This window comes from Alosa sapidissima, chromosome 7 (genome assembly GCF_018492685.1).
Source record: "Alosa sapidissima isolate fAloSap1 chromosome 7, fAloSap1.pri, whole genome shotgun sequence".
NCBI lineage: Eukaryota > Metazoa > Chordata > Actinopteri > Clupeiformes > Clupeidae > Alosa > Alosa sapidissima.
The window spans coordinates 27,980,996-27,999,963 of record NC_055963.1 but is presented as its reverse complement, the minus strand read 5'-3'; the positions used below and the strand labels follow the sequence as shown (position 1 = coordinate 27,999,963).

General features: G+C 41.7%; 2 protein-coding genes and 1 long non-coding RNA gene across 3 annotated transcripts in view; 1 reads left to right on the top strand and 2 right to left on the bottom strand.

Moving 5' to 3' along the window:
• The window catches only part of LOC121713403, a 16,598-nt gene extending 9,725 nt beyond the window's left edge, over window positions 1–6,873 (top strand). Inside the window, exon 3 of the long non-coding RNA XR_006032813.1 lies at window positions 6,802–6,873. This is a non-coding gene — a long non-coding RNA (uncharacterized LOC121713403). The remainder of the gene's footprint in view (window positions 1–6,801) is intronic.
• Window positions 1–13,937, bottom strand: part of tlr9 (toll-like receptor 9) — a 19,285-nt gene extending 5,348 nt beyond the window's left edge. The window contains exon 1 of the mRNA XM_042097960.1: window positions 13,933–13,937. The gene's annotated coding sequence lies outside the window, so the exon portion shown is untranslated. The remainder of the gene's footprint in view (window positions 1–13,932) is intronic.
• On the bottom strand, window positions 89–18,968 carry LOC121713402 (acylamino-acid-releasing enzyme-like). Its single transcript, XM_042097961.1, has 23 exons — window positions 18,855–18,968; window positions 17,807–17,936; window positions 17,366–17,492; window positions 17,155–17,242; window positions 16,955–17,030; window positions 15,640–15,731; window positions 15,294–15,371; window positions 15,038–15,175; window positions 13,776–13,867; window positions 13,511–13,551; window positions 13,290–13,408; window positions 10,693–10,753; window positions 10,449–10,546; window positions 10,222–10,273; window positions 10,003–10,091; window positions 9,275–9,413; window positions 9,003–9,086; window positions 6,528–6,608; window positions 3,084–3,172; window positions 2,393–2,583; window positions 1,910–2,012; window positions 1,472–1,578; window positions 89–806 (listed from the first exon to the last, which is right to left on the bottom strand). The coding sequence occupies exons 1-23, from the start codon at window positions 18,864–18,866 to the stop codon at window positions 701–703; spliced, it is 2,193 nt and encodes a 730-aa protein (XP_041953895.1). The 5' UTR covers window positions 18,867–18,968; the 3' UTR covers window positions 89–700.

Genomic DNA, 18,968 nt, shown 5'->3' with positions numbered 1-18,968 from the left:
AAATGGAGAAGTGTGAGAAGTGTGTATCAACTTGCAGCTGTGGAAGACCGTGGAAACACAAATTGGAAACACAAAACACCACGCCTCATAAATTACAAACCTTTTATTGGAAGCATCCTGATAACACACTACACAGACAGTATTAAAAGCCAGAGGATGTCAGAACCCATTTATAAAAGACAACCAGTACATTTTTCTGCTCTGTCTACACGTATGCTGTGGCAGGGTGGAGTCATCGGCTAAAAGCAATGGTTAGTTTCACTCTGAACCGTTGCATCGCGCTGAATAACACCTTCATAAATCTGGCAATCATGTCAGACAGAAAAATAAATGACAGAGTGGCAGTTTAGATAAAGGCTTATGTTTCTGCATGACGCAGTTATTAACACATTCATTTAGAGAAATTAACACAGTATCCCCCAGCAGAGCTGAGCACCTTATCAAGCCTCTGTTTTTGCCATCTACTCGTCTTGGCTTCTGCCTTACTAATCCATACTGTAGTGCATTTCATATCTTTTGGTTTGAAAGTAGCGTCGGCGCCGAGGGCTTGAATCGTCTGGCATGTGTAAGTGTGGGAGGGGGGAGAAAAGGGAAACCCCCCCCCCATAGAAAGGCAGAGCTGGTTCCCCACTTCTCCCTCAACGCTTCCCCATGTAAGGGAACTGCAGCTGAGTACGGATGCCCACCCAGACCGATTTTACTAAAGGCCACAGTGCTGAATGATCCACAAAGCGATATTCATGAACCCGTCGGACTCCGCGGCAATTGTGGACAGTGAATGGTTATTGCCTTGGTACCACAGTAACCTGTTAAATAAACAGAAATTAGAAATTAACAGTTAAGTGTGTAGCCAGTTCATGTATATTGTGTGGTCAAATTCTTGTGGTGTAGCTTCATGTTGAATTGAAATTTGTCCACGAGAAGTAGATGTATTTGCACTAGAGGTGGATTTTTTTTTATTATTATTGCCTTAGAAGGGTGATAGTAAAACAAAGCAAAGATGTAATCAGAGAAGGGTCCATGTTAAATATTGTGTAGTTTGGGGATATATCTTTTTCATCAGTTTCTTCTATGCACACTTAAGTTTCATTTCACTCATATTTTGTTCACAAAACAAACCAAATCCATTAAAGCCCTGGAATAATGCATAAATCTGCATATTTTGATATGACACGTCATTTTTTCCTTCAATTACTGAAAAGTGGCAGCAAAAAGTGTTGCGTAGCTGTTTAGCTGTTTTTTGTTAAGTATTGACCACAAAAAATGGTTGCTCGCAGATCATAAGACCTACAGTATGACTCATCAAAAAAGAAAACCTACATTTAGAAACCATGTCCTCTTTTCTGTTGCTTAACAACAAACAATTTAAAAGCAGTCATTAAAAATGTGCCGAATGTAAGTTGACAGCATGAAACTCTTCTGTGCCGTTCCACCGTGTCTACAGTATGTTTGAGTGTAGCAGTTCACCCACCTCACGGGGACCTGGCGAGCCTTGAGGCCCCTGTAGTACTCAATGCCCTGTTTTGGAGGAACACGCTTGTCATCTTCTCCCAGTGTGAGCAGAACTGGTGTCTTCACCTGCAGGAAAGTCCCAATAATATACTCTTATATGCCTTATGTTATGGGTCACAGCGGGATGAGACCGATTTGACAAGATAGTATGGCAGTTTTTTTTTTTCATCACTTTGAGTTCATTTGACTGTTTATGTTCTGATATTAATATTTATTTTTCATTACTATTACTACTACTGTTAATCTTGTTTTATGCACTCTTTGTTTCTTCATATGTAGGCATTTTGTATTGTATTACTATTGTATTACCTTTATTTTTATTGTTGTTTTATCATTTGTAAAGCACTTTGAGCCAACCCTGTTGCATTAAATGTGCTTTAAAAATGAATTAACTCACCTGAGAGATGTGTTTCATAGGAGACTTGTCAAACATCTGCCCGTAAGCAGCAGGGTCAAGTTGGGTATCTGGACTATAATCCAGCCCTGCTTCTACCATGCACCTGCACAACACACACACACAGAGAAAGAGACAGAGATATGTTTGATCAAGGAAACAACTCTATTGCATCAACTGAACAGCTACTAAGCAGACTTCAAACACTTCAATAATGTATAATGGAATAACTTTCCAATTATGTAACACACTGTTCCAAATGTCATTCAGAAGAGAGGGCATGGCAATGACAATGGAATATTCCAGATGAAAACTACACGTGGGGTTAATTATGGGGACAAGTGGCAGGGGTGAGAAGCATAATTGGACAACGCTGTGTGAAATCCAAGGATATGTTAAATAATTCATAGAGGATGCGGACACCCCACCACCACCTCCACCTCCATCTTCCGCAGCCACCCCCTGAGTCTCGCGGCAGCACCGTACCAGTCTGGAATGTCAGTGCTGCCAATCATGGTAGTCAGGTTGGTGACAGGGTTCCGCGTTATGCACGCCTTGTAGAAGTCCGGAAACTGGCCAATAAGGTGGCATGCCAGGAAGCCGCCATGGGAGCCTCCTGAGATGGACACCTTCTGCTCATCGAAGCAACCCTGCTTCAGCACAGTCTCCACGGCAAACTGGAGGAATAGGCCAGATCATCACATGTTAAAGCAAGGCTCTCAAAGACCTTCACTTCGGTGGCCATTATTACTTATGTATAATAACATATGTATAATATACAGACACACACCACCGGTCAAAAGTTTGGGGTCACTCAGAAATTTCCATTCCACTCCATTATAGATGCTGAGCTGATCAGTTGCATTGTTTTTTTAACCAGGGCAGCAGTTTTCAGATTTCAGACATAATTGCAAAAGGGTTCTCGACTGTTGTAGAAAGAAATGGCTAATCTTTAATGCAATATCTACATTGCCAATTATCAGAAACCATTCATCCAATGTACAAAAAATTGTAGACAATCTTGTCTATAATTATATATATATATATATATATATATATATATATATATATATATATATATATATATATATAAAATATGATTGTCTACAATGTCATTGGCAGTAGTTATATGTATAGAGCTGTTTTACTACAGGATGTGATGCAACAATGACAGTACCTGAACATCAAGCACATCCTGAGTGCCAACGTTCCCTGGGAGAGAGTAGATGCTGTCCTGGCCAAACCCAGTGGACCCACGGTAGTTCACTGGACAGAGACACACACTGTTATTTTGTACGCATTACCACACACACAATCCACAATCTCATACACGAGTCCCATCTGAACAGAATATTCTATATATTCTTTATTCCACTGCTTGGTTAAATTTCCTATTGTCCTACGTCATTTAGAACGACCATTAACCGTATGTTGTTTGCACACCTATGTGGCTTTTAGCTAGATGGATGACAGCAGGCTAATAGCGAAGTAAAATAGCGATGTTTCAAAGCTAAAGTTCATCAGAATCTTGGGATACGCCCGCTTGACAACGGGAGAGATAGAACTAACAACTGGCCTTTGGCCGTAGCAACCATCAATTTAGAACTAGTAACGGCAGTTTGTCCTGCAAGTTGAGCTCTGTTCTAGAATCTTTGGTTGATATGTTTCGGAAGAAAGTAGTTCTACAAACAAGACAGTTTTAGCGATTAAAACGTTTAAATCGTAACAGGAAATGAACACAACGCAAGTGGCAGCAGTGGAATAAACGGGATAATGGACTCCACGGTGGTCTGTTCACAGAAATGAATGCACTTACGAGGTTTCGCTCCGCTTCGCGTCGGGGCCGTTTTACAACCTCGACCGTGCATTAATTTCTGTGAATAGACTTCAGTGTCGTCCATTATCCCTTACATAATATTCCATAATATACTCATATAGTGGAGACCAAAGATTTTAGAGCAGAGCTAGAATCTTTGGTGGAGACATATAATGGCTCTCATGTCTAATGGGCGGGTTTCAGATGGGGTATAATCTTGGGGCCTCGACAGAGAACACAGGAAGGAAGTGGGAAGTGGAAACGAGAAAACTGTAAAAATGGGACTTCCCCAGACCAGTCATCATGACCACACAACCAAGTGCCACTGGCTTGATGCAGTCAACCTCTTGGAGTCGCTACCCCTGAGCATGCCACAGGAGATGATGAGCCAGGCACATCCAATTAACTCTAGACACATCCAATCAATGGCTGACCTAGCACCAGCACGCAGCTGATGTGACCGACTAGCTCAACACACACAACAACATAAATCAATTAAATTAAACACTGCCAGCTAACTGAGCCCTGTACAGGAATATCCTGTCTGTCTAGGACACCAAGGCAGAAAACTCCACGTGAGGTATGACGTGTCAGGTTATGCACTGACTTTTCACAAACGCGTTTGATGGAGTTTAGGCACAGGTGTAGCATCTAGCCTACAGAAACTGGCGTTCTTACAGCAGTGGCTACAAGTCCCTCCAAGATCCCAAAAATGGCAGATGTAGGGTATCACAAGATATGTTTTCAGAAAACACTTAAATACAAAGTGCAAATGAAACTAGAAAATGTAATTTCGAGGAAATTACCGTTGCATGAAAATATAAACATACTGTATATTAACATAAAATGCATAACAAACTTTTATTTGGAAACAGTTGGCAGGAGCCATAGTTGATAACAACTGACAGTTGAAATGGCTGAAACAGTTAAATAGTTGAGTAGTTTAAAGAGTTAAATTATTTAATAGTGAATTATTGTAGTGAAATGTATTTATTTTGAAATAGTTGTGAGCAGAGGAAATAGTTGAACAGGATCGAAGTTTCTACGTTAAACGGTTGAAGCTGAATTAGACGCAGAAATTTCGTGGGAAGAAGAAGAAGACTTCGGATAACAGAACAGTGCATTTACATGCACTGTAACTAGTGGAAGTGCTTAAAGACTTATGCAAGCACAGGTGACAGGCTTTAAAATTGCGATTTTCTGGCCCCAGCAGTGGCGTGACTGGCTGGGGCACCTGCACCGTACGCCGGCGACCCCGGTTCGATTCCCACCCCGTGGTCCTTTCCGGATCCCACCCCGACTCTCTCTCCCACTCACTTCCTGTCAATCTCCACTATCCTATCTAATTAAAGGCATAAAAAGCCCAAAAAATATACTTAAAAAAAAAAAAATAATACTCTTACAACTGATAAAACAGAATTTCACTAAATGAGTGTTTTATCACATTTGTGGGAAGCTAATGTAAATAACTTTTTTTTACCCTTCCCATGATCGTAATAAACTTCCTGCAAATGTTATAATTATTACAGAAGTGCGAAATTAGCTATTACATTGGTGGTATGCAACATTTACTATGTTTGTGGGAAACTATTATGTTTATTACATTATTATATTTAAAAAGTTCCATTCCCCTCTTTGTGCCAGACCTATGGTAGAAACACACAATGACATCTCTATGGATCAGTCAATCAGCTTATCTTCAGCAGCTTATTGTAGAAGTGAACTTGAATGGCTTCCCCATTAGAACTTTCCAGATCAGCTCACACAGACAGGTGACAATACGCGCAAATTCATGGGGCCTAATGTGAATGATGGACAAAGTACAAAGTCTTAAGTCTAACTAAAGCGAATATAACAACTGGACAAAACCAATTTACTAGTTTAACCCCATGGAGAAGACATGTGCAAATACTGATGAGTCAGCTCAATGCTCCCATATGCCACATGATTGCTGTGCACAAGAACTTTGCTTGCTGACAGACTTTGCACTTTATCAGCCAAATAAACTAGAAAATGTAATTTCGAGGAAATTACCAGTGCATGAAACTGCAAAACATATATTAACATAAAATGCAAAACAAACTTTTATTTAGAAACAGTTGTGGGCAGAGGAAACAGATGAGGGAAGTCATAGTTGTTGACAGTTGCAATGGCTGAACAGTTACAGTAAATAGTTGAGTAGTTTAAATAGTTAAATTATTTAATAGTGAATTATTGTAGTGAGGACATTTACATTTGTGGGCAGAGGAAATAGTTAAACAGGTCTGATCTGAAGTCTTAAGAGAGCAAGATTGTATGCTTAAAGCCTGAGACAGAGTATATAGTTGATGTAGTGTAATGGATGTTGATAGACAGAAAGTTGAGTGGATGTTGATAGGCAGATTGTTTCATGGATGTTGATAGATAGTTTAATGGGTGGATGAGTGAATGGTTTGAAGAGGATGAATGGATAGAAAGTTGGATGGAATGTGCCTTATATTCTTGTAGAATCAATGGAGAGACACAGAGAGAGATTTGTACATTGCACAGGTGTCCTTTTCAAGACCTACGTTACAAAGTTTGAACGAAGTTTCTACGTTAAACGGAGCTGAAGCTGAATTAGACGCAGAAATTTTGGTTAGAAGAATAATAATAATAATAAGAAGACTTCGGTTAACAGAACAGTGCACTTTCATGCACTGTAATTGGGGCCCAATATCCACTGTGTACATCAACATCACTTTCACAAAAAACAAATGCAGGTCGTGCTGTCCAGTTCCCTCAGCTTAAATCACAACTGAAGTTCTCAGTCGGGAAGCAACTCACCCAGCAGAAGAGCAAATCCCATCTTACAATACACAGCAGAAGACAAAAGCCAGTCTGCAGTTATCACTGAGTGAGGACCACCTGGAGGAGAGAGAGAGAGAGAGAGAGAGAGAGAGAGAGAGAGAGAAAGAGAGAGAGAGTATATTTACTAGCCTGGCTCTGCCTGTCTACGTACTTCACCTCAATTTCATTTCCCTGCAGTACTCCGTCTGGCATAGCTTGATCTGCCCTCATTTACTTCGGCTTTCTGGAAGCCGAACCAACCAGTGAACAGAGGGCGTCCCTGAGAGCGATTACGTTACACAGGTATGGTGTTTCAATTTACTACGTCCCTGCCCCCGAAGCAGACCGTTTGGAATACATCAACGTAGGGAGTGAAAAGGGCTTATACTTATGAAATCTTTGAGCAAATGTGAATAAAAGGCACAAAATAAGGTTGCTGTGAGTTATCTGTGTGTACGTTGGATTTAAGCGACCATTTCATTTCTATTTTTAGCTCTTTCTAGGGAAGTTCCACAGTTAACATTAGGGTGGTATATGTTAAGAGTGTGGCTACCCGTCGGGACCCGGCGGGTCGGGTCGGGTTCAGACAAATATTTCGAAATTATAGTTGGGTTCGGACACATGGGGGCGATATGCATTGGAAGTAGAGGTCTGCACTCCCGCGGTAGACCCGCGGGTCCCGACGCACAAGAGTGCGGCGCGGGACAACTTTTGAAAGCTCTTTGCGGGAGCGGGCGGGATGAGAGAGGTGCGTTCGTGGGTGCGGGACAAACCGATGATTCACTGCACTCCCGCAAATTAAATATGTGCGTAAAATTAAATATGGAAATGATTAAAAGTAGGCTACTGTTCTGTTAGGCAGCATTAAAAAACAGGGTTTAAGCATAACTGACGGATAGCAGGCCTATAGCCTATATTGTCGTTTACGTGGGTTCAATTTGTTCCTGCTGCTCATTGTCAAAACTCAAAAATCGAAAGCATGACAGAGGAAGAGGGCACCAGACTAGGCCTACTTCAGTTGTTAGCCTATTCAGAACCAAGAAACTGACATCTGGAGTCTTTCTCAGGTGTGTGTGCTCCTTTCGTGAGACAGAAAGAAAAACTGAATAGGCTATCCCTCCTGCATGCGGGCTTTAGCGGGCAGGAGCGGGACATCATGTTACAGATGCGGACGGGAGCGGGACTACTGTAAAAATGACACATTAATGCGGGAGCGGGACAGAATATTGCTGGAGCGGGACTGAAAAATCAGTCCCGCGCAGACCTCTAATTGGAAGCTTTACATTTAAAATTCCTTATTATGTTGGGTATCCAACAGGTCTGCTTTACATGATGCAAACTTTTGTTTTTTGAGAATAAAGTAAAATGTAAAAAAAGACCTTAGCTTTCTTCCTGTGTGCAAGATTTGTTTATCGTGACAACGCATTTCAGGCATGCCGCCTGAAATGCGTTGTCACAACTACATAAACAAATGTTTATGCACATTTTGCACATAAGCACAGTCTTGGGTGACGTTAAAAAAAAGTTGTTAGCCTATCAGGAGATTTTAAGATTATTTGCGTTGCATACTGTGGTAAAGACATAGGCTACCGGTAGGCTATAAGGTCGTCTCGTTCAACTGGATGAGGATTTCCTCGAGTTGCCCCAATTAACGTCAATACTGCATATGGATCAGTGACAGAGGCACTGTGGTTTCAAAGACTGTTGCAGTTCATTTCAAGACTTTTCGTCAATGGTAAGACAAGAATTCTATTTCAATAGGCTATGCTTGCTTGGGCCTCTTGTGTTAATGTGCGCTGTGTGTGACCTGCGTGCGTGCACGCTCATCTGATTCTGTAGACAATTTGTTGTGTGTTCCGTTTAATGGGCTAATGTGAACGTTTAATCACTAGCATGGGAATAAACTGAGGCATCATCTGTGTCGGGCTCGGGTCGGGTTCGGACATAAAAATGAAAATGCCTGTCGGGTTCGGACAGAAATTTGCAGCCCGATCCGCACTCTAGTATATGTGTCTTCTACACTGGGGTATTGGAAGCAGAACATGTTGGTAATGTAGCCTAGTTTCGGGATGAGTCAGTAACATATAGCCTACATATTTCTTCATAACCATTGAGTTAGTAAAAGGACTGAATGTCCTGTGAATTAATAACTAGATGAAACGTGTGACTGTTAGCTGTCTTTCCAATTGGAATCAATTACAAGATGCAAGCTTGCTTGCTAAGGGCGTGATGCAGAGAAACTTCTCTGTATGACGAAACACCGGTTGTTACTGATTGGTCCAAAGGAACTCCAATGATTTTAAACCTCAAACTGTGCCCTCCCACCCGGAAATAAACGTTTGCCAATGAATCTAGGCCAGACCCTCTGCGAAGTCAGTCATATATTTACCCCTTCCAGGAACAATTCCATTCTGACAGAACTGATCAATTTCATAACAACACACACACACAGTTGAGGTTTTTTTAACACACCATGTGGGGTGACAATGAGTGGTAGCTTCTCTCCTTCTTTGGCTTCCTTTGGTTTTAGCAGCAGGGCCTCAAAATCCAAACCAGCTGGAGCAAGACAGAAAGACAAAGGAAAGAGCATGACGGAGAGAGAGAAACAGACAAAGAGAGGGATGGAGAAAAGAGAAAGAGAGGGATAGAGAAGAAAAGGCAAGGCATGTCATGAGATTTAACTGACTCTGATAAAGGTAAAACGGCATAAAGGCAGAAGCATCAGATTGGGATATTTCTCTTACGGTACTGGCTGTTCTCCTGGTCTGGGGGCGGAGTGAAGGTGATGATCTGCCAATCAATGTCGGACTGCACCTCAGCCGTCTCCAGGGTGACCCAGCTCACCTGCGCCTCAGAGCCTCGCTCAGGCAGGAAGGCCACACGCTGCAGGAAGTGACATCATCAACGCACACTCTCATGCGTAACTCGGCTTAACTGCAACTGGTACCATCAACCATCTATGTCTGCCTCAGTAACAGCTCGAGCAGAAATGAGGGTAAAACACATAAACAATTTGTGTTGTGTTATGATCGGATTGCTTTGCACTGCAAAGAGCAAAACTTCTGTTTGACCGAAATACTACCATCACCATTCAGATGGGCAAAATCAGAGCAAATTACCAAAGCATGATAGCTCAGTCAGGCAGAAAGTCATACAGTTTACTGGAAACTGAGCTTACTGAGAGTTTAACAATATAAATTTGTGGTAAATGAATTTACTGAATTTCAGATCCCAGATGAACCTGAGATATGCGGCCTAGCGACAGTTAGGTTATACAATTCAGGACACTTTTGTGAACCTGGAGTCGGACCTTGGTAAGGTCGAAAGTGAAACACAGCAAATAACCCTATTTGTATTCCAGATAGGTTGGTGGGTGGTGGGTAGGTAGGTGATTAGGGAACAAAATAACAGAAAAGGGAACTCATGTTATGTCATGTCATCCTCCTATTGAAGAATTAAAACTGGCCATTACCAGACTAGGAGGGCAGTTTGGGGAGCAGCAGCTAACCACCATCAGGTCCCTGTGGACAGTGAGCAGGGACCAGCTCCCCATATCCGACTCTGACGGGGAACAAAAACAAAACACACACACAAAGTCAAACCAGGCTTTAAAAAAATATATAAAAAATATCAACAGCACAATATCTCAGAGCAAAGAAGACAGATGAGACCAGAGGAGTTGTTTACTCACTGGAGGTGAGGGATGTGACACTGCCTGTAGAGGTATCAATCAACAGAAGTTCCTGTGTGACGAGGAGTCCAACAAACAAACAAACAAAACAACAAAAGAAAATTAAGCCTTGAACTATGAAAGTATAGTTCAGTTAATAGATACGGACACTTCTCAAAATGTATGGCAATCAGCAGTCTGATTGGGTTCCACAGAGTATGTTCTCCAGTACGGAGGTCCTACTGTACCTTTCGGCTCCGCTGGGGACAGGACACGAGGACACGCTGGCTGTCAGCCGACCAGCACATAGGAGACAGCATGGAGCTGTAGATCCCAGTGAAGCCATCTGCCAACACACACACACACACACACACACACAGGGCAGAAGAAAGAGACCAAAATCAGAGGACTAAGAATATTCAGTGGCTGTCTCACTATCTATCAAGGCATTGACAAAAACAGAAACTTCATATACAGAAGTGAAATAACTACCTTCCCCGGGTCTGTTAACCACATCTACAATGATGGAGGTCTTCTTAGTGTACCAGTCATACTATGAGGGAAAAAGATCCAAAAACTCAAACAAATTTGATATGAAAAAAGCCTTAACATACAGTGTGCATGTACACATCAACACATATACAGTATGCGCTTCATCCCATAAAAGTACATACCGGTATACTGTATATGCCAGACAGGAAAGAAAATACACATACATGATAAGGCTGTGCAATTAATCAAATCAATTAATCGTCAATTATGACTTCCAACAATTATGAACACAATATGATCAAAATACTGTATAACAATTATCTTGCAGCATTCGGTTTTGCACAATGCTCTTGTTTTATCTTGAGCTATATATATATAATTCCAGTGCGCACCTTTTCTTTACAGTAGTGACTGTTGTATAGTGACTGTTGTATACATTAGCTTTGTTTGCAATGTATTTTGCATTTGTTTTTCATATGAATTATATGTACAATTAGATTTAATTCACTGTCCTTTTAAGTTTAGTTTAGAAAATAGATGATCATTGAGTAATCGTGTTAAATAATCATGATTTCAGTACTGACCAAAACCAGATTTACCGCAGAGCGGTACAAAATATGACCGCCGCCCAGTCCAGCACATTTTTTCCACAAAAATAAATCACGCTGAAAGGCCTATATGATTCTAACTGTCTCACTAAATTGCATTATCCACACTCAATTCTCACTGGTATCTGCTAGACAACAAGTACCAAAACATGATTATTTCATAGATTTCACATGTAAAATTCATTTTATACAACCCCACCCCTATCTTGCCTGTTCATAATTCTGAGAAATTCTTGAATTGTGTGCATGTGTGCATGTACACGTTTATGTTTATGTGTGTGGGTGTGTGTGTGTGTGTGTGTGTGAGTGTGTGTGCATGCTTGTGTGTTTGCCTGCGTATGTGTGTTTGTGCATGTGCATGCATGCGTACATATGTCTACTGTGTGAGTATGTGTCATACGTATGATTACTGTGAATGTATGTGTGTGCGTGTGTATCTGTTTATGCACATGTGTGCACATGGAATGGGTTAACATGACCCCTGGAGGCAAACATACGGAAAAAATTGGTCATCCTAGGCCCTACAGTTCTCAAGATATTCACAGAAAACTGTGTCTGCCCTACCCTCCTTTCAGGGGGTCCAGTACAGCGGGGGGGCTACAGATCAAAACGAAAAACGATGGTTCCATGCTATCCATGTGGGGTTACATGCCCACCAAGTTTCGTGTACCCCGGTCTTTCAGTGTCCCGGGAATCCTTGTTGGTGTACCGTCACTAAATGTACACATAAATTATTTTATTGTAAGGCCCCCCATGAACGAAAGTTCACAAAACTTGGCATGCATTCGGAGGGTGTCATAATGATCCTACACTTTCAATTTCGTGCAGTTTTGACTATGTCAGCCAGAGATATTGTGATGAAAACACCTAATTTTTTGCTTTTTAATTTTTAACTAGGTGGCGCTATACATGAAATAAGTGGTAATGGGATGGGTTGACATGCCCCCTTTAGACCAACATACAAAAAAAAGGTGGACCTCCTAGGCCCTACGGTTCTCGAGATATTCACAGAAAACTGTCTCCAACCACCTACAGGCCAGTTGGTGTATAGTAACATAAATTAATTTATTGTGTGGCCCCCCATGAACGGAATTCCACGAAACTTGGCGTGCATTCAGAGGGTGTCATAATGATCCTACACTTCCAATTTCGTGCAGTTTTGACTATGTTAGGTCACAGATACCTGCGATTACAACACCTCATTTTTACTTTTTTGTTTTTAACTAGGTGGCGCTATACATGAAATGAGTGGTTATGGAATGGGTTGACATGGCCCTTTGAGATCAACATACAAAATAAAATGGTCCTCCTAAACCCTACAGTTCTCGAGATATTCACAGAAAACTGTGTCTGCCCTACCCTCCTTTCGGGGGGTGCAGTCCAGCGGGGGGGCTACAGATCCAAAGGAAAACGATGGTTCCATGCTATCCATATGGGGTTACATGCCCACCAAGTTTCGTCTACCCCGGTCTTTCAGTGTCCCGGGAATCCTTGACGGAAATTTGGACATGCAAAAAAGAAAAGAAAAAAAAGAAAGAAAAAAAAAAAAATCTGACTAAAAACCCAGAGACTTTCTAATGTGGAGACACAGCACTCAAAAAATACTCCATAGAAATGCATGGGGCTAGTTTGTCACGCCAATATGGCCGTTGTCTACACATATCCCACCCCTTCCTCTGCAAAACGTCGACATGTGAATACATTGAGCCAATCATGTGGTGTGTTGTGAAGACATCGTGCCAATCATGTGTTGTGATCTCGCCGCTGGAGCAAGATTGGTGTCGTGAAGCCTTGCGCACGCGCAGTTTGACTCAAAGACTGTGCCCGATGAGTGCCCATAATACGTTGGTATATGGCCGCCGAGTGGAGGGACTTGCCTAAAAGGACTTTGCTAAACCTATTTGACCGCCGCTTCGCTGCGCGGCGGTCATAATAATCATGATTATGAATTTTGCCATGATCGAGCAGCCCTAATACATGATGACTCACCATGCATAGCCTGCAGCACTGTTGGTGCGGTCCATACACTCCACACTCAAGGTAAACAATTCGGCAGTAGTCAGGGCTGAGGCGAGGGGAGCACACTGCACTGGAGTCGGACAGCTGATCTGGTTAGACAGAGGGAGGCAGAGGACCAGAGTCATTTCTGCTTCAAGAACCTACTGGGATTCTAATCACTAAGAGACAGAGGTCAGTACTGAGATACCTACCACACTTTCCACTTGTCAGATCCACATAAAACAAGGACGACCTAGGTGTGTATAAAGCATAGGAGAGAGTTGTTAATCTTCATGACTGACTTAGTAAAGCTACTTAGTAGTAATTACTTCATGACTGAGTAATATTGTAGTATAGTTACTGTAGTAACTATTGTTAACTAGCCTCAGCTAGTTAGGGACATCTGAAGGCCCATATAATAAGTGGTAAAAATACAAAATCTCTGAAACGCTCACTCCTAAACAGACACACACATACTTTCTGTTGGGGCAGTATCTCAGTCCCAGTCGAAATGGTTCATGCCACCATCCCACGAACACCACGCCCGTATCCCCAGGGGCCCAGAATGCCTAGCACACAAAAAACACCATTACCCTCAGACATGACCTGACATGACATGATAACACCACAAGACATGAATCTTGAACACATATTTAAATCTTAATCTGAACACTTTCTCTGGATTAAATATCAAAATATTTTATGAGATTCAACATGGACATTCTAGAAGTCAGTGGAGTGACTTTTGAATAGAGGTGTGAATCGTCACTGATCTCCCGATGTGATTCGATTTATGATTATCATGTCAGCGATTCAATTCGATTCGATTCCTCGATGCATTACGATGCGTCAAATACATTTTTCTATTAAAGTCATATAGGATATTTGACTTGACGGAATGCATTAAGATACTGTATAGTTCAATATAATACAGTTTTCTATATTACTTCATATGGTTATGTTTTCATCCAAAAATAAAAGTAGTAAGATAGAAACAATCTTTTTTATACAAAATCTGAACACAACAGACAGTACTTGTACAGTAAAACAAATTTCCTGAGTAGGACAAACTTCACATGGAACATCTATTTTCATATCATCAAACATTGTAAATAGAAATGTTGTTAGGCCTACATTTAGCCAACACATCTTTACAATTTCATGTCAACACTAATTACCATATGTCTGTAAAGAAATCAATTTTACATTTTCTACATAAAATTACATAGCACAGCATATTATAGGCTATATTGCCTGATGAAAGTGGAAAGCTAAGAGACATAGGCTACCGAAGTTGTGTGCAAGATCTGCTCCAGTGAAATCTATGTGAATGGACAGACAAGTTAATCAATCCGAACACTTGCGTGTGCACCAACCAGCAGAATATTCCACATTGTCGGCTTTCGCTGGGCCTAGGAAAACAGCTACTACTACTTTTATAGTTATTGCACATCTGAAATCTCTCCATGATCTGACAAAAAGGCTCTATGGACACTGACGAAAAATAACATTCTCAGTAGCCTAACTAGATTCTAGATGAAACGGGTTAGGCTACCGAGAATGTTATTTTTCATTTGAATGTTTATACCACGGCCGGAAAAATTAACGAGCGACATCATTGCAATTATGGTCGGCCACTGAATCAATGCAGCATCGTCCATGTCCGCATCGTGATGCATCGATTATTTGATTAATTTTAACACCTCTACGAAGAGGAACAGACATATACTAGAACAGACCTGTCCAGGAGAAATGTTGTCCGGAATGCCCTCCAGTACAGACACATTGCTGCCCTCGATGTCCAGCACACACAAAACTGGAGTGCTCTTGCTCACCAGGGTCTCTCCCCAGTCCTCATAATACACAAATTGGTCCCCCTGAAAGCACACACACACACACACACACACACACACACGTGAATACATTTACAGCTCAAAACTCCCTGCCGTTCCATTTCCTAATGTCAACCCCAAATGCAGTATGTATCCTCCTTACCTTTACAGTTTCATCCTTCTTGCCCACCTTAATTCCCTCCTCCTCATCCCCTACAGGACTTGACTCAGGAGACTCTGTCTGAAAGTGTACATACAAAAACATTTCTGTTTTACATTTTTGTTACAGTGTACATGCACTGTGTAGATATTGTAATTACATGGGGAACATCTGTGGCTACAACTACAGTACTGTCTGAGACGCTTTAACACACATCAACCTGAAGACTTTATCCCCTCCGCACACAAACTCTGAATACTTACTTTAAATATGTGGTAAGTAAGGAGCCACTATTATAAGGTAACAGAAACAGTGCGGCATCCCAAACAGCATAGTATAAAGAACGGACCTTGAAGAAGGACTCTGCCTTGGGTCTTCTCTTCTCCGCCACATACAGAAGGTGAGTTTCAGAGTGGGACCAGACCAGGCTGCCAAACTGATCTACGGGAGGGACACCACAATCACTCACTGGGAATATCTCTCACTGAGAGACACAGCAAAACAACTTGCATCAAACCACATCAAATTAGAATGGTTTGAGCAGGGGAAAAAATATAAAATTTCTGCCCTAATGCCCTGTGATTAACTATTAAATTGGAAGGTGTATGAACAACACCACAAACAAATCTATGTGTAGGCGTCGACCTCTCATTTCCTATTTCTAGGTAACTTTTAACTTGTGTCCTGAAACCTGTTGCTGGTGGAAACACAGCGATCAGGGATTCCTGTGGTTCAACAGGTGGAGTAACATTTTCAATACCAAGGTCAGATGTCCAGCTCAGCAAACACATTAATTACCTAAATAAAATAAAACACCATAAAACGCTAGGCTTCCGTATCACTCAATCACACACTGCAGGGACTGTAACACATGAACTATAGCTGACAAGAGGAATTGACTCTCAAGGTACTTTCCAAGTTCCAATATAGCTTATATATTAAATAGCTTTGTCAAGAGTAAATCAAATCTTAACAGTGTGTTAAATAACAATGGGGGGCATCTTCAGCTGGAAAACTTTTAACTCTATCAAGGTAACCTTTTACAAGCAACTTCTGCTAGTTTCTACTTTTGTAGTAGCTCTTTTCTTAAATAAATGGGTAACCCCACAATGACTTAGCCTGGAAAAAAGTGAAGTCTGGTGACTCACAAGTGGGATTTGTTTCCAACACTGACAATAAACAGCATCAACAGTCAGGAAACAATGTATGTGGGTCTACCTTTGCAGTGAATACATTTCTGCATTTTTCCATTTGTTTTATGTTTGCAGGTGTTGCTGCTACTGTTTATCTCAATAAGTTTCGGTTTCGTCTTCCCCTCTCTATTGGCCTGACATTTTTCTTGTTTGAGGGTAAAGTGTTATGATATCCAGTGTTCCAGACTAGAACTCCTTGAAAGAAGATCTAGGTGGGCGGGGCCAGGCTAACAATGACTGTCAGGGAAATGCCTTTTGTCATTTAGTTCCATAGCGTTATATTCTACAAAGGCAACATACTGTAACAGGGCGATACCATTTACCATGCAGCTCTTTTCTGAGCCAAAGCAGCACTACAAAGTTGTGTCATAACTGAAGGGTCCATTGAGCCCAAGTGTGCATTCAATGTACACTGTGTGTATCTCACAATAAACTAAACTTCATTTTGGAGCAGTTCAATGAGAAGCTCACCGTCTTCATAGACTTTGCCATGCTTCTTCAGATCTGTGAGATTGAGACACTTCACCTTGCTGTTCTTGTGCCAAATCTGTCCCAAAGAGAGAATGAAACAGCCACAGGTCAGGGAAACTGATGATGGCCTACAGACAGGGTGCAGTCAAACAGTAAGTGAGAATAAGAGTTGTGTGTGTGTGTGTGTGTGTGTGTCTGACCTCCAGGAACTGTTTCTCCTCTCCTTTGATATTACATTCTCTGACCACAGCTTTCATGTCCCCTGAGGGTGAGTCTCTGCTTAGCAGCCTGAGGAAAGAGACATGGGACACTCGATTCAGACATACTCCTGGTTCTCTCTGGCAGGACACCGGTTTCTATGTGTGTGTGTGTGGGGGGGGGGGGGGTGTCTAGGAAAGATAAAATACCCACACTCCCTTGATCTCTGTGCAGTTCCCAGATGGTCCAGAGAAGACAACGGACTGATCATCGTGAAACACAATGTACTGCCGGCAAAACTTCACCTGTTCATTTCTCTCTAGGTCACGCTGACTCCATTCTTTAAGGAAGAGACAGACAATTTCTCAATACAGCCGCCAATGAAGGTGATGGATCAAGAAGCAAGCCTATTTGCAAGCCATCACTGCAAGCCTATTTGCGCTATATTGTGCCACTCAGCACAGTCAGTATAAACAGAAGACAGTTAAATTATCATCTATAAATAGAAGAATTGTACTTGAACATCATGAAAGGCATGCAGTTGAATGAGGACTTTTAAGTCAGGGAAAACAATTATTGGCACACAATAGTAAATGCAAACCACTAGTTTAATTCCCCCCCCCCTCCTTAGAAGAGATCAATTTTGGGCTCCACCTGTGTAGATGTTGCTGTACTTCCCGCCGTACTGAGTCGTTATCACTGGACCAATGTCAGCACGGCTTAGAGATGGAAACTGGCTTTGCTCCCGGAAGAGCTTGGCGATCTCATCAGGGTTCTTCATCACCTTACCATAAAAACGAGAAAGACTAGCTAAGCGGCTCACAGACATAACCCGTCTGGCGTGAAATGTTGCCATCCTTATCACTCCCTCGATCAACATAATTTGCTATAACCCTTGGCCGATTTTTGAAAGTGCACACTTGTCATGCCTTATGCTGGCAGTAAAATGACCCCTAAGGTGACGTAGGCTACCAATAGACTGTGCAATGTCTTTGGAGGTATCAGTCCGATAAAACGTTATTGCTTGCTAACTACGTGTTACTATTTCTATTTCAGTTTCTTGGCCTCTGCTTTACTGTCCAAAAGCACACATAAATTACAGTGGGCGACACAGGCCGGTCAAGTTCACGTAAAACCACAGGCGACAACGGGGCGTGGCATGGATAATGAAACATGAATAAAGACTAGCTATCTTGCCATTTACCAACTGATAACATTGCAAGACGAAAGGCGTCTACCAATGTTACCAAAAATAACAATTAGTGTATCATAACACGAAACACCAACGGCACCACTATCACGTCACATAATGTTACGGTAAAATGTGTATGGCTTGCTAGTAATACGCTAACGTTACAAAGAAAATGCCAGTGTCAACAACACCCAACAGGTAATGTTAATTGCTGACCGACATAGCTGCTTCGGCAACAACAAAATACACCAAACCTATTTTCTTGTGCTGGATTAACGCTTCTAAATATTAAGATACAACAGGCAATTCGCTATTGTATTGTCAAAGTTTTGGTCCTTGAGAATCTCAACCAGCGAAGAGCGTAGCGGAAAAGGATTGTAGATATGTGGAGCAGCGTAAAGCTCCCTCGAAACTAGACTATGGGTTCTGACAGCAATCTAATAGTCTCAAAAATGAAGGGGAAAAAATGTTTGTTTTTTTACTGCGGTCGATTGCAATTTCTATATTTACCTGGGTTGTCATGCTGCTGAAACAACTGCCACTGTCAACGATAAACTTTTCCGCCTCACGTCACATAACACGTTCTGATTGGTTTTCGAGTTACAATATTTTTCCTGAATGCTT